This window comes from Trichechus manatus, unplaced genomic scaffold (genome assembly GCF_000243295.1).
Source record: "Trichechus manatus latirostris isolate Lorelei unplaced genomic scaffold, TriManLat1.0 scaffold00009, whole genome shotgun sequence".
NCBI lineage: Eukaryota > Metazoa > Chordata > Mammalia > Sirenia > Trichechidae > Trichechus > Trichechus manatus.
This window is the reverse complement of record NW_004443945.1, coordinates 12,455,017-12,470,751: the sequence shown is the minus strand read 5'-3', so window position 1 is coordinate 12,470,751 and position 15,735 is coordinate 12,455,017. Positions and strand designations below refer to the sequence as shown.

Genomic DNA, 15,735 nt, shown 5'->3' with positions numbered 1-15,735 from the left:
GCAATGGTATCCATAATTCGTTATGATCCACACAGTCAAATGCCTTTGCATAGTCAATAAAACACAGGTAAACGTCTTTTTGGTATTCTCTGCTTTCAGCCAGGATCCATCTGACATCAGCAATGATATTCCTTATTCCATATCCTCTTCTGAATCTGGCTTGAATTTCTGGCAGTTCTCTGTCGATGTACTGCAACAGCCGCTTTTGACTGATCTTCAGCAAAATTTTACTTGTGTGTGATATTAATGATATTGTTTGATAATTTCCACATTTGGTTGGATCACTTTTCTTTGGAATAGGCATAAATATGGATCTCCTCCAGTTGGTTGGCCAGGTAGCTGCCTTCCAAGTTTCTTGGCATAGATGAGTGAGCACTTTCAGCATGCATCCGTTTGTTGAAACATCTTTCAACTGGTATTCTGTCAATTCCTGGAGGCTTGTTTGTTGCCAGTGCCTTCAATGCAGCTTGGTCCTCTTTCTTCAGTACCATTGGTTCCTGATCATATGCTACCTCCTGAAATGGTTGAACAGAGACCAGTTCTTTTCGGTATAGTGAGTTTGTATATTCCGTCCGTCTTCTTTTGATGCTTCCTGTGTCATTTAGTATTTTCCTTGTAGAATCCTTCAATATTGCAACTTGAATTTTTTCTTCAGTTCTTTCAGCTTGAGAAATGCCGAGTGTATTCTTTTCTTTTGGTTTTCTATCTCCAGGTCTTTGCACATGTCATTATAATACTTTACTTTGTCTTCTTGAGCCGCCCTTTGAAATCTTCTGTTCAGTTCTTTTGCTTCGTCATTTCTTCTGTTTGCTTTAGCTACTCGACATTCAAGAGCAAGTTTCTGAGTCTCTTCTGATATCTATTTTGGTCTTTTCTTTCTTTCCTGTTTTTTAAATGACCTGTTGCTTTCTTCATGTATGATGTCCTTGATGTCATTCCACAACTCATCTGCTCTGCGGTTATTGGTCTTCTGTGCATCAAATCTTTTCTTGAGATGGTCTCTAAATTCAGGTGGGATATCATCAAGGTCATTCTTTGGCTCTCTTGGAATTGTTCTAATTTTCTTCAGCTTCAACTTGAACTTGGATAGAGCAATTGATGGTCTGTTCCGCAGTCAGTCCCTGGCCTTGTTCTAACTGATGATATTGAGCTTTTTTCCATTGTCTCTTTCCACAGATGTAGTCGATTTGATTCCTATGTGTTCCATCTGGTGAGGTCCATGTTTATAGTGGCCATTTATGTTGTTGATAAAAGATATTTGCAGTGAAGAAGTCGTCGGTCTTGCAAAATTCTATCATGCAATCTCCAGCATCGTTTCTATCACCAAGGCCATATTTTCCAACTACCAAACCATCTCCTTTGTTTCCAACTTTCACATTCCAATCATCAGTAATTATCAACACATCCTGATTTCATGTTCTACCAATTTCAGACTGCAGAAGTTGGTAAAAATCTTCAGTTTCTTAATCTTTGGCCTTAGTGGTTGGTGCGTAAATTTGGATAATAATCGTATTAACTGGTCTTCCTTGTAGGCATATGGATATTATCCTATCACTGACAGCATTGTACTTCAGGATAGATCTTGAAATGATCTTTTTGACAGTGAATGCAACGCCATTCTTCTTCAAGTTGTCTTTCCCAGAATAGTAGACCATATGATTGTCCAATTCAAAATGGTGAATAGCAGTCCATTTCAGGTCACTAATGCCTAGGATATCGATGTTTATGCGTTCCGTTTCGTTTTTGACGATTTCCAATTTTCCTAGAGTCATACTTAGTACATTCCATGTCCCTATTGTTAATGGATGTTTGCAGCCTTTTCTTCTCATTTTGAGTCATACCACATCAGCAGATGAAGGTCCTGAAAGCTTGACTCCATCCACATTATTAAGGTTGACTCTACTTTGAGGAGGCAGCTCTTCCCCAGTCATCTTTTCCAACCTGAGGGACTCATCTTCTGGCACTATATCAGACAGTGTTCCACTGCTATTGATAAGGTTTCCACTGACTAATTGTTTCCAGAAGTAGACTGCCGGGTCCTTCTTCCTAGTTTTTCTTAGTCTGTAAGCTCAGCTGAAACCTGTCTGCTGTGGGACCTTGCTGGTATTTTAATACCAGTGGCATAGCTTCCAGCATCACAGAAACATGTAGGCCCCCATAGTTTAACAAACTGACAGACGTGTAGGGGTATGGAGATGGTAGAGGTAGAGATACGTTTGTTTTTCTGGTTCTAATTGTATAAACCTGTATCTACAGTAGAGTCCTTGGGTAGTACATATGGTTAATGCATTTGACTGCTAACCAAAGTGGTGAAGGTTCAAGTCCCCTCATAGGCACCTCAGAAGAAAGGCCTGGCAATCTACTTTTGAAAAATCAGTCATTGAAACCCTATAGAGCACAGTTTTACTCTGACACACATGGGGCTGCCATGAGTCAGCGTCTACTGGACATTTACTGTCTACAGTAATTCTGAAAAATTTCTGTGTCTATTAAAGAATAAGTTTTTATATTTGAGTGAATAGAAAAAGTATGAATTGTTAAAAGACTAGGATTTTGCTGAACAGTCGTCAACTCTTTTCACATGTTACTCAGTTACTGAAGCAACACACCAAGAGCATTTTCGTCAGCATCAAACTGTGTCTCATGGCATTTGGTTTGAGATTCTGTAATGAGGTTTTGTTATATTTCCCAAAATAAAGCCAATGGAGGCCATCTTTTCTGTCAAATGATACTTCCAATTCTTTTAAAAATCATGGGTCAGACTTTCTTAAGACTTCTATTTCTTCCTAATCCTCATTTTGGAAATCTTCAACAGATATTTCCAGCAAAACTTTGGAACCCCTAGACAGCATTACGTCACAAGTTTGTTGGGTTGGAATTCTCCTCTATGCTTTACCTTTGGACTGTCTACTTTTATCTCCATTAACCTTTTGGCTTGAGTATAAACATTTATTGAAGGCTACCTCTTTGGTCGGTCCAGTAACTCCGAAGGTTAGTGAGAAGTGGATGTTAGTTTGACCTCTTTTATCCACATTAGATGATTCTAATTGTTCCTAAGAAATGACACTTTTGACCCATTTTCTCCTTGTCAAGTTTGTCTAGTTGTAGGCTGTCTAAATGTGAAACTCTGGGTTGAAACAGTGTCCAGGATTGCAGAACTTTTAACTTACAATTTGGAGCCTCAAAAGTGTTCAATATTTCTTTTTCTTTTTAAAACATTCCAGTTTAAGTGAAATTCAGGGCTTCTGTTATTACCTTGAATTGATTTATTACTGAAAGGAACTGCCTAAAGTGCCAACTTTAACCTGAGAAAATACCCATGGATTATTTCAATATAGAAAAAAATGAGGAAAACCTTTGTATAAGTAAGGATAAGATAGGTTTTTCCGAGGTTGCCAGCAACCCTAATGTCTCAACAGCATCTTATTTCTTTCTCGTGCTAAATGATCATTGTGGTCACCAGAGGTTCCACCTTTTCACCTGTTCCCACAGTCACCGTGGCAAATTCAAGACATGATGGCAAATTTTCCACTGGTTCTGAAATCTTCTAAATGGAAGTGACACAAGCCAAGCAATTTCTTGTTTAGTTTCATTGATCAAGTCAAATCATATGGCCATGCTAAACTTTAAAAGAGACCTGGGAAGAGGAGATTTGGAATAATTTAACAATAGTCCTAATAACTAACAACAACAACAAGATAAACCAAACCCCTTGCTATCAAGTCGATTCCTAGTCATAGAGATTGTCTTAGTTATCTAGTGCTGCTGTAACAGAAATGCCATAATTGGATGGGTTTAACAAAGAGAAATTTATTCTCTCTCAGTCTAGTAGGCTACAAGTCCAAATTCAAGGCATCAGCTCCAGGGGAAGACTTTCTTTCTCTGTTGGCTCTGAAGGAAGCTCCTTGTCATCAATCTTTCTCTGGTTGAGGAGCCTCCCAGGCACAGGGACCCCGGGTCCAAAGGATGTGCTCTGCTCCCGGTGGGTGCTGCTTTCTTGGTGGTATGAGGTCCCCCACTCTCTACTTGCTTCTATCTCCTTTTTTTCTTGTAAGATAGAAGGTGATGCAGGCCACACCTTAGAGAAACTCCCTTCACATTGGATCAGGGATGTGATCTTAGAAAGGGTGTTACATCCCACCCTAATCCTTTTCAACCCAATCCTGCCTCATTAACCACAGGCAGAGATTAAGATTTACGACACATAGGAAAATTACATCAATCACAAAGTGGAGGACAACCGTGTAATACTGGGAATTGTGGCCTAACCAAGTTGACACATTTTTTGGGGGGACACAATTCAATCCATGACAGGGGCCCTATAGGACAGCGTAGAACTGCTCCATAGGGTTTCCAAGGAGTGGCTGGTGGATTCAAACTGCTGACCTTTTGATTAGCAGCCAAACTTTAAATTGGATAATTTGGATAATAAAGAGTTTTTGTCCTGACTTTTGTGCTAGTCATTACAAATGTTACCAGTGCCTGAGAAATAGTAGGGATTCAATAGATGCCTATTGTACATTTTTAGTTCATTTGTTCATGTAGCTATTTAACAAATGTTTGATGTCAATCTGTGTGTACAAAGCACTATGCTAGGTGTTTTATACAACAACCCTTAGAGAAAGAAATCATTATCTTCATTTTACAGAAAGTTTAAGTGGTTTTTCACAGTCACAGAGCCTGCCAGTAGCATGTATTGAGATTCAGACCTGGATCATCTGACTTCAAGAACATACAGTCCTTTCTCTTACACTTCACCTGTAAGGTCAATAATGAGTCAAGAAATCTATTAAATACCCAGTTATAGAATCAGGAATTACTACAGTCACCACTGTATGTTTGCTAGTACTTTAAAGCAATAACATTGCATATACCTAATGACTGTGGAATGACAATTTAGTTGGTGTTATTCCAACTAAAGAGAATTTGCTTCACTCTTTAGAACATATTTGAGAAGGAACTTGTCTTTTTTTTTTTTTGACCTGTATATCTGAATCTCTCTTGATTTAGTTTCTGTTGCCAAAGGAAATTACCACAAATTTAGTGTCTTAAAAGAACAAAAATTTATTATCTTACAGTTTTGCACATTAGAAGTTGGAAGTGGACTAAAATCAAGTTGTCGACAGGCTGCATTCCTTTCTGGAGGCTCTATAGGAGAATCTGTTTTCTTTGGGCTGTTGGCAGAATTCAATTCCTTGAGATCTGTAGAATTGAGGTCCCCATTTTCTTGTTGCCTGTAAACTGAGGGCCATTCACAGTTTCTGGGTGCCACCACATTCCTTGGTTCATGGGCACAGTTCTTTATCTTCAAAGCAGGTCAAAAGTAGATGGGGCCCTTGCATTGTGGAATCTCTGATCTACTCGTCTTCCTTTCTCTTCCACTTGTAAAGGACTCATGTGATTACATTCAGCCCACCTGGATAATCTAGGATAATCTTCCCACCTAAGATCCTTAACCTTAATCGCATCTGTAAAATCCCTTTGCCAAGTAAAGTAACCTATACACAGAGTCTTGGGACTAGAGTGTGGACATCTTTGGGGGACAGTTATTCTGGCTTCCACACCTTTTATATTATGATCTTTTTCCCCAATATGTTATGACAATCGTACCATTTGGGGGATGCTAGACAGAGATCTTGGCCTTACTTTCCTCATTTATAAAATTAGGTATTAAACTTGCTGAACTTTGAAGTTGTTTCCAGCTCTTAACATGCTAGAATTCTATGAGTCTTTCTATGTTAGAGATATGGGAAAGTGAACAACCAAGTGATCAATGTGAATATTATTGTTATTTTCTATTCATGGATTTTGCTGGAGTGTAGATTTCATATAATCCTGGCTAACGCCCTCCTTCTCACACTTGGTAATCTTCTTTGAAGGCAGTCAATCTCTACAAAAGTTCACTTTTTCAGAAAGAAATTGACTTACCTCCTCAAAACTGTAATAACTGGTCCCTTGAGATTTTATATCTACTTATTATTTACTTTACAGCTTGGGTATAGCTTTCAGCAATGCTTTGCTACTTTTATTTATTTATTTTTGCTTTAGCCTTATTTATTTGGAGTGAAAGAAATTGTTTTCCCTTCAATTCAGTTCCTTAACGTGTCAGATTTTACCTGTGTCCAGGCATAATCAATGTTCACCAAAGTCTTTAAAGATATAATGCCTAATTTACCATTATATACAGACGTGAATCAACTACTTTTATTTACACTGCAGAATCAACTCTTAGCAGGCTTAATTTGCTTATGTACAAAATGGAGGAAATGTTCGTACTAACTCCTGGAATTGTACAAATCAAAAAAGATAATTCATGTAAAGTACTGATTTTAATACTCAACATTTAGCAAGTGCTCAATAAATGTGAACTGTTAATATAATTTTAGCATTAGTAGCAGTGGGGTGAAGTGAACAACTCAATTTGATTTGCCCAGGACTTTCTGGCTTTAAGCACTGAAAGTTCCTCTTCCTCATTCCTAGCAAACCTGGATGGTTGGTCAACCTAGGTATGCTAGTGTTTGGAAACAGCTCAATTTGACTATTAAGCTCTGCCTTCTCTAAGCGATTTCCTACAGGGCATTATTTAATCTTCGTGCTGCAATTTCCTTAGGTATAATTTTATATGAGAGCTAAATAAGTAAGGGAGTGTCTAACAAAATGCCAGCACAATCAGAATAAGTAGTGATGCCCTTAAAAATCTTTACTGCCCACCCTCTGCTGATATGATTAAGAACAAGTGTGTGACTGATAATGAAAACGTCCTTCAAGATATGTTTCTAACCTCCCCTTCCAGACAAGTATGCCATTGTGTCCCTCCCTTCCACTTATCAATAGTGATAATGATGATGATGATGATGATCACTAATACTTACCTCAGGCTTCCAACATACCAGGTATAGTTCTAAGGACTTTATAAAAACCTAAACCAAAAATTCGTAAAACTACTCGCTATTTCCTGTACACACCACTGTTAATTTATTGCTCGATCGTTTGCCCACACTATTACCAGCAACTGCACATCCTTCTCATTTATCCTTTAAGATCCTACCCGAATATTGCCTCCCCTATGATATCACCCCGTATTCCACAGGACAGGAGTTTCTCTCTTTACATTTATGATCCCGAAACAATATACACATGCCTTGGCACTTCCTACCATGGTACTTTTCACAGTATATTGAATTTATTTTTTATGTATCTCTATCCTTCACCAGAAAGACCTACTCTTCTTCATACTCCTAGCACCAAGCACAGGACTGGGTATGTTTGTTTCATATAAATAAAAAGATTATAGTACCGGCAAATCAATCGATATGCTTTGTACTATAAGATTTCCATATGCTTAATAGAATTTAAGTGATCAATGTCTATTTCTCATATTATCTCTGAAAAACTATAATAACTGATTTATTTTGTAAAGATTCACATGGCTTTAAGAAGTATGAAGTATGTAGGTTAAGTAATTTACAAACACACATCTTTCCCATAAGAGAATCCAGTACAAATGGGGGCCAGGTACCTGTTGTAAACATCTGTTATTTAAAATCAGAAGAGAATGGATGTTATAAATAATACTACTAAGTATGCCATACATGGATTTATTGAAATGGTAGACTCCCTTCTGTGACTTACTCTTCTGGCTACTTGTAGACCTTTGGACACTGATCTATGAGCTTAACTGTTGCTCTGGTAGTAAAAGAAACTGAAATATGCATCATTCAGGTCTAATATTTAAATGGACATGTGTCATTATCAGTTCAGATTGAAGGAGTTTGTCTTCCAATTCTATTTGGAAAATGGAAATAAAAATGGTTTGTCAGACTGACAACCATAGGGACAACTTGAGCAGCGGCTTAGGAAAAAAAATTTGATGAACACTTGAGTCTAATGCCATGTTTACATTGGCCTTCATTTTGGTTAAGTAATGTGATTAGAAAAAGTGACCATTTTTGCCTAGATTGTTTAAAAAATTATCATAAAATTATTTCTTTTTTTATAGGGCTTTAAGATGGCTATTTTTCATGGTTATACTTGCCAGTTATTAAGATACATAGTTGAAAAATCAAGACTTTAAAATGCATCAAAGTATGACTATAAAAATTAATATGTTACTATTTCTTATAGTTTATCTTATTGAGTAACTCTTGTAATAACTTAAGTATTTTTTCAGACTTCTTTTTTAAAATTTATTCATCATGGTTGATTTTTTCATTAAATAGTATATTTTACGGTAGTTACTATCTTCTATAAGGAGCCCTGGTGGTGTAGTGGTTAAAGTACTTGGCTGTTAAATGTACCGCTGGTGCAGTTGGAACCCACCAGCCGCTCTGTGGGAGAAAGATGTGGCAGTCTGCTTCTGTAAAGATTTACATTCTTAGAAACCCTATGAGGGCTGTTCTGCCTTGTCCTATAGGGTCATTAAGAGTCAGCATTGACTCGAAGGCAGTTGGTTTTGTGTTTGGATGATCTCTTATAATATTATCAATACTGCAAGTAATGGGTCAGCATTCTTTTTATACATAGTTTTAAATATGGCTTTGCAGCTAACAGTGGATTGGTGTCCCATGGGTTATCATTGTTGTCATGCGACAGGTGAAATGGGTTTCTTAGATTCCTGAGAGATTCAAAATCACCAGATTACATGGAACTCCTCAGGTGAATACTTGTTAATGCCAGTCTGGGAAATTTGTGATAGCACGTAACATGTGGGAAAGTCCCAAAATGGGCTGAGATCTCTTTGGCAGAATCATATCTCGGTGAAAATTCAATTCAAAAATTACCTTGAGAGCCTTGTATTGTACTCTGTGTTGTGGTTGCATGATATTTGATACAGAGAACATGGTGAATGATGAAAGTCTGAATGCCAGTTCACTGACTCACTGGGAAGCAGTTTTGCTAAGGTTTACTTACTTCCTCTGCAGTTTGTTTCCTGCCATGTAAATTTATCAACAGGGTTAAACACAAATAATTTGGGTGCCAAACAGCCTAAAATGATGAACCCTGGAGACTTCAATTTAAAATGTACACTGGAAATATTTTGTTAGGACTATCAGCACTTGTCTCCCTGCTTCTTTGCTTCTCAGAGCAAGGGATGTCATGCTTTCTTTGCTCTGCATATGAATTTATTCGCGATTCCTCTTTCATAGTCTTTCTGGAGACAGTGTATCACCATCATTAGCATTATTATTATTTCAGTTACAGTCAGACTGCATATCCACACTTAGCAAAGGGGGCTGGGCTGGATTTCATTATTCATTCAGAGCAAGTCCCTACCCTAATATAAATGTTGCTCAGGATAGAGCTTTGAAATGGATCCTGATTCTTTAAATTCTTTCCTGTCTGTTTCAGGAAATAGTGAGATCCTGTTGATAGTAAAGTACAATGTGTCTAAAGTTCACTTCTAAACACTCTGCTCTTTGCAATGAAAGTCATCTGCATTCTCTTTATAATTCAGAGCCACAAGAGATCTGTCTAATCTTGGAGATCTGATCCAGTATCATTTAGGAAAAAAAAATCCTTGATAATAATTCTACCGTTCAGATTAGTGAAAGCAGCAAAGCTTTACAGCTTCTGTCGCTTACAAAGATATCATGAGACAAGGGAATAAGGACTTGGATTATGGTTTGGGAGATTTAGTTGTTTGTAAAAACAAAATGATTAGTACAGTTATTATTCAAGTTTTTAATCAACGAAAGCAAATGGCGTCTGTTTGTTATCGTTCTTTCTACAGAAGACAAGGGCTCAGGTCCCAATGGTGCTGACTGCTGGTCCCAAGTGGCTGCTGGATGTGACTTGGCAAGGAGTGGAAGACAACAAAAACAACTGCATTGTGTACAGCAAAGGTAAACAGAAGATCATTCCCCTCTCTCTTTGGAAGTATTGAAATCTGAGTGTTGCAAAACATCAAATGAGCTGGAATGGAAGGACAAAGTAAAATTTGATCTTCTCTCTTCCTCTTTCTCCTATGAGTCCCTCTAATCTGTATTTTCAGTAAGGCTTGCTGGTTTTTGTTTTTTTGTTTTTTTTCTGTTACAGTATGTAAGAAAAAGCATCATACTATTAATTTCTTAGCACCGTATACATTTATCCAACCCTGAATGTGAGTGGCCTGACTAGAACCCTATCGTTTTACCGATAGTCCTGGTTTGATGAAATCCCAGATTCCTCTCTTGGGCATTCTCTATCAAAAAGTAAATTCCTTTTGAAATTTAGCAATTTGTGTCAAGGCGCCTGCTCCAGGAGGCACTACATTCCAGCTGGTTCCTTAAAATCATGCAGGGTGAGAGGATAGCTGAAAATGAAGCCACCGCAAAGACCGAGAATTCTTCCCCATGGTGATTTCTGAAGGGCAGGAGGCAAATGAGAACGAGGAAGCCGCCGCCTTGCAGAGCATTGCCTTTGATTTGCTCAGTGTGACATCAACCTAGACCATGTCATGTGGCTATGCCCTGGCTACAAAGGAGCCTTAGCTCCGTGATGGCATATCCTGGGACTGGCTGGCCCATAACACAGGACCCATCTTGTGTGTAGTGTGGTTTTTGGACACTGTTCTGTACGTTCAATTTATGGACGCTAGCACTGTGCTCTTACAGTGAAATCCCTAATCTCTCTTCTTCGTAAATATTGCAAAACCTTGTGCTTCTCATGTTTAATTTCTTTTAACTTTCTTTTTTAACCAAATAGACCTACTGAGATCAAAGAGTTATTTGTACATCGAACCTAGAAACCATAAAAGCATACAAGGGAACAAGCAAATAAGCACCCCTATCAATATATTAACATATAAAACACTAATCATAACATCAAAGACTCTTAAAAACTTGCTAGAAACAATTACAACTTGTTCTTATAATCATTACAATTTGTACACTTATAAGAGTATTGCCTTTAAACTGCCATAAGCCTTTGAAAGTTGAAACACCGGAAAGAGGGAATTTGCAAGCTAAAAAAAACAATCTGCACACCAGGATCTGATTATATTCCTTTTCCTTCTGTAATTGCTGTGCCCATACCCACTAATTTTCTGCCCTGAAATACCTGTGGTATGCTGGTGGGAGCTGTTAACTAGAAGTGAGATTTTCCCAGGATACATCAGTGAGATCTCTCAAAGTAGAAAGAAATAGCATAGTGAACCAGCTTACCTATGACCACACTCAGAATGCAAAGTCACACAGAAATTGCCCTGGCATGTAGGACCAATGACTGGGGACAAATTTTTGTTGCATGATATCTTATCTCCGTTATGACAATAAAACGTGGAGGAGCCAAAGGAATAGGTATTCCCTTGTCATGATCCAGGAGCCCTGGTGGCGCAGTAGTTAAGATACAGCTGCTAACCGAGAAAGGTCGGCAGTTTGAATCCACCAGCCACTCCTTGGAAGTCCCAAGGGGCAGTTCTACTCTGTCTTATAGCATCACTATGAGTCAGAATCGACTCGACGGCAACGGGTTTGGTTTTGTCATGATCCAAGTCCACTGTACTTTTAAACTGGGCATTCTTTTAAGACATGATTGTTGTAATAAGAGAAAAAATATTTTAAAACTGTGATTCCACGGTTAGTATAGTACTTTAACTTGAACGTGTTTATATGTTTGCATTATGATTGGCTAGACCTTAATTCTCCTGGCAATAAATAATTTGGGATCAATTATAGAAGCTAATTAATTAACTCATAAAAGATACATTGAGCCCAACCATGTGCTAGCCTGTATGCTGATAATGTTGTTGTTAGGTGCCATCCAGTTGATTTCGACTTATAGCAACCAGATGTGACTGAATAGAACTTCCCCACAGGATTTTCTAGGCTGAATCTTTATGGGAGCAGATCACCAGGTCTTTCTCCCTTTGAGTTGCTGGGTGGTTAGAACCACCAACTTTTTGATTAGCAGCTGAGCGCTTAACCATTGCACTACCAGGGCTCCTATACCAATAATAACACCAAAAAAAAACAAACCCATTGCCATCAAGTGAATTCCGACTCATAGCGACCCTATAGGATAGAGCAGAACTGTCACATAGGGTTTCCAAGGCTGTAAATCTTTACAGAAGTAGACTACCACATCATTCTCCCATGGAGTGGGCAGCAGGTTCGAACTGCTGACCTTTCGGTTAGCCGTTGAGCACTTAACCTCTGTGCCACTAGGGTTACTACACCGATAATAATAATAAAAAAAAACCAAACCCGTTGCTGTTGAGTCGATTCCTACTCATAGTGACCCTATAGGACAGTGTAGAACTGCTCCATAGGGTTTCCAAGGAGCACCTGGTGGGGTTGAACTGCCCACCTTTTGGTTAGCAGCCGAACTCTTAACCACTGCGCCACTAAGGTTTCCAAACTGATAATAATAGCCCCTGTTTATTAAACACCCTTTGCATCCTCTCCTTGGTGCCTCCGTACCAAATTGTATACTATTCTCTCATAGCATTAATCTCCTTCTTTTATGATTATCAGTTTAGTGTCCAAGAAAAGAGTAGGTAAAAAGTTAGCTGTTAGTTATTACTTGCCTTCCCATCTACACTATATTTCTTGAGATCAAGGACTATCTATTAATCACCTTTCCATCCCTGGTCTGGCACATTTCCTATGCAAAAAAGCACTAGATAGATATCAAGTGGATCATCAGATAACAAATAATGAATGTTTGCCAGACACTGTACTAGGCACTTCACATAATACGATGATGAACCATATGACACTGCTGTTATTTACCATATTTTTGCATAAATAATGCGTGCCTTCTACATTTGTTTGCCTGCCACGCCCTCCCCCCTTAGAGGCACCCTCACAAGTGCCTGCCACTGCCAATCCTCTTTCACATGTTGCTGTAAAAACAAATTAGCATAGCGTACTTACAGAAATACCTCGGGGGAAGGCAGGGCCAGCAAACAAATACAGAAGGTGCCCTTATTTATGTAAATATATGGTAATATTTTGTTTATTTTAAATTACAAAATGGTAATTTTATATTGTTGGAATTTATAACAGTTGGAATTTCAGTTTGGTAGTCACTGAGTGGCACAGATGGTTAAGTGCTGGACTACTAACCAAAAGGTTGGCAGTTCAAACCCAGCCAGAGTTACCTCGGAAGTAAGGCCTGGTTTGCTGCTTTCAAAAGGACACAGCCTGGAAAACCCTATGGAGCAGTTCTGCTCTGCACATGTGGGTTGACATGAGTCAGAATTGACTCAAAGGCATCTAACAACAACAACTGCAGTTTGAATACCAGAATCAGCAATAACTATCGTATGTGCTTTATTTCAATTAATTCTCATTTAATATGGCAACTGGTTTGGATTTTTTTTTTTTTAATGATGTAATTATTATGCTACCCCATTTTATAAAAGGTGAAGTTGAGATTTAGGTAGGTTAAGTAATTTGCCAGGGTCACAAACTGATAACTAGTTGAGGTGAGTTTCAAACTCACATCTGTCTAATTCAGTGTCTAAGTTATTACTAGAATATGTTCTCTCTGTATTAAGCTTTAGAAGAGCTCAATGAAATAGGCATTGTTTTTCCCATTTTACACATGCAACTTAGAGAGATAATATAATTGTCCATCATCATGGAGTGCTAAGGAAGTGGTGAAATTCAAATCCAGCTCTTGACAACTCTAAAGCCTGTGCTCTTTATACTTTGTGACAATTTAGAATGAGTAAATCCTCTCACATCACTCTGGTCTTTATGCTTGTGAAAAATTATGTAGAGTATATATTATAGTGAGCATTTCCGAATTGTATTCCACATAACTGTAAGACTAAAGAGAGACCCCAAAGACCAAATATTGCCTATTGTAGCCCCTTTTGAAAACTCACAATGTGTACTGGTATCAATGTACCCTGCGGTAAAGAAGGCTAGTTAGATCATTTGACTATATTATACATATTTTTTTCTCTTGCCTCCAGCATCTCTTGGAACTAGGATAACACAGTTTGGGAAACTGCTGTGGACTCGACTCTACTCTCCTAAATGGGCTCTGTACTAGTATTCAGATTGCCATTGGAGGGAGGGGACTGCACTACCCAGAGCATATCCAAAGTTTTGTGAACGCCTAAATATTCTGGGATTCTACTAGGGATCAGTCAGGTCATAGAGAATATGACCCCAGGAAGAATTCTAGCCAAGACCCCATGGGCTCTGGCATCTTCTATGACCATGGGCTGCAGCTAAGGGAAGCCTCCCCATAGCAAAATGGTTTTGAAGGTAGAAGGGTTTGACAACTTAGATTTGACCAATATTGGCTGATATCTATGATGTATGAAACGCTTTCATAATGTGTACATTATTAGTTTGGGTTCTTTTGTTTGCACATGATAAGTCCAACTGAAATAAGCTTGTGTAAAAAATGAAAATGTGAGTGTGTGTATATGTTTGTTGGGGGTGGGAGGAATCGTCGATTTATGTAACAGAGTCCAGGGATATTCTGGACATCAGGAGCAACTCAGTCCCAAGACTCAAACTCTTCCCCCAGGCTCTGTTGATCTTTTGGCTCTTCTTTCTTGTGTGGACGTTAGTCTCGGCAGGCTCTTCTCCGGTGGTGGCAGGCTCCAGACTTTTTCTACCAGCACAGCAACTCTAGTGAAAAGAGAGTTATTGTGGGTTTTGATTGGGGCATGTACCAATCCCGTAACCAGTTAATTATTATGACTCTAACAACCCAGCCCACAATCATCCTTGGGGCCTAGGAGTGGAATTAACCCCACGTGAGACATTGAGATGGAGGAGAAATTATTCCCCAAATGAATCCAAGGCGCTGCTGCCAGAACAGAGAAGAACAGTTGGTTGTTCAGCTAACATCCCTGCCCCCAGATGCTACACATTTTTCCTAATGTCAGAGAAGCTCTCACTCAAGACGCAAAATAAATAAATTCCTGATGCTACAATTATTTTTCCTTTTTGATTTCTAACTAAGAACCTAACTACTTTTGAATCCTATGCCAAATTTGTTAGTACAGGACCTTACTATCTGAGAGTTTATCAGTACCGATTTACAAATAGAATATAAATGCATTATTTATAGCAATTTTTTAAAAAAATGCTTTGACTTTGAGAATTTTTAATAGCATTTTCCGATAAGCCACTTACTTTTTAACTGCTACCAGTTAAGAGATGTATTTGCTTCTTCAAGTATTATTAAGTGTGAGTTAGTGGCAAAATTAAATATGACTATAAAGCTTTCATTTTCAGGGTGTCCATCAAATAATTATTATAAAATTATATTCTATCACTTAGTGCTATTTGACAGGCTGCCATCATCTTGTTTTCTCACAGTAACAAAAGCATGGTATTTGACATTAATATTATAATCTGATGTACTTTTTCCCTGCCTCAACTACCCCCTTGTCATTCCAGAAAGTAATTAGCTCATCCAGACATTGATGGACCAGACTTGTTGGGTCATCTGTTTTTTGCCATTATTCTCAACAGACTCCAGATAATTCTAATTTGCTTATCTCCAATGGAAAAATACTGAAAAGCACCATGCTGAAGTTAAAGGGATCTCTGCTTCTGAGGGTGGGATGGGCAAATGCTGGAACATCCGCTCCTCAAATCTAGTAGTGCCTGTTGCGCATTGGAGAGCCACTTCTTTTCTGCGTACACCCTTGCATGCTTTACTTGGTTGTGTTTGCAAAGTGTAGGGTAGTTCTTCAGATATGAAAAATTAATAGGTTACTTTGAGTTTCATGTTTTTGAGTATTAAAATTAAACCTTTAGCATCTTCCGTGTGGTTTGGTGC

At 38.4% G+C, this 15,735-nt stretch overlaps 1 protein-coding gene across 2 annotated transcripts in view; it reads left to right on the top strand.

Moving 5' to 3' along the window:
- Positions 1-15,735, top strand: part of ZFPM2 (zinc finger protein, FOG family member 2) — a 551,340-nt gene that overhangs the window by 365,820 nt on the left and 169,785 nt on the right. For both annotated transcript variants that reach the window (XM_004370701.1, XM_004370702.1), the window contains exon 5: positions 9,731-9,842. In XM_004370701.1, coding sequence (XP_004370758.1) covers positions 9,731-9,842 — 112 coding nt within the window. The remainder of the gene's footprint in view (positions 1-9,730; positions 9,843-15,735) is intronic.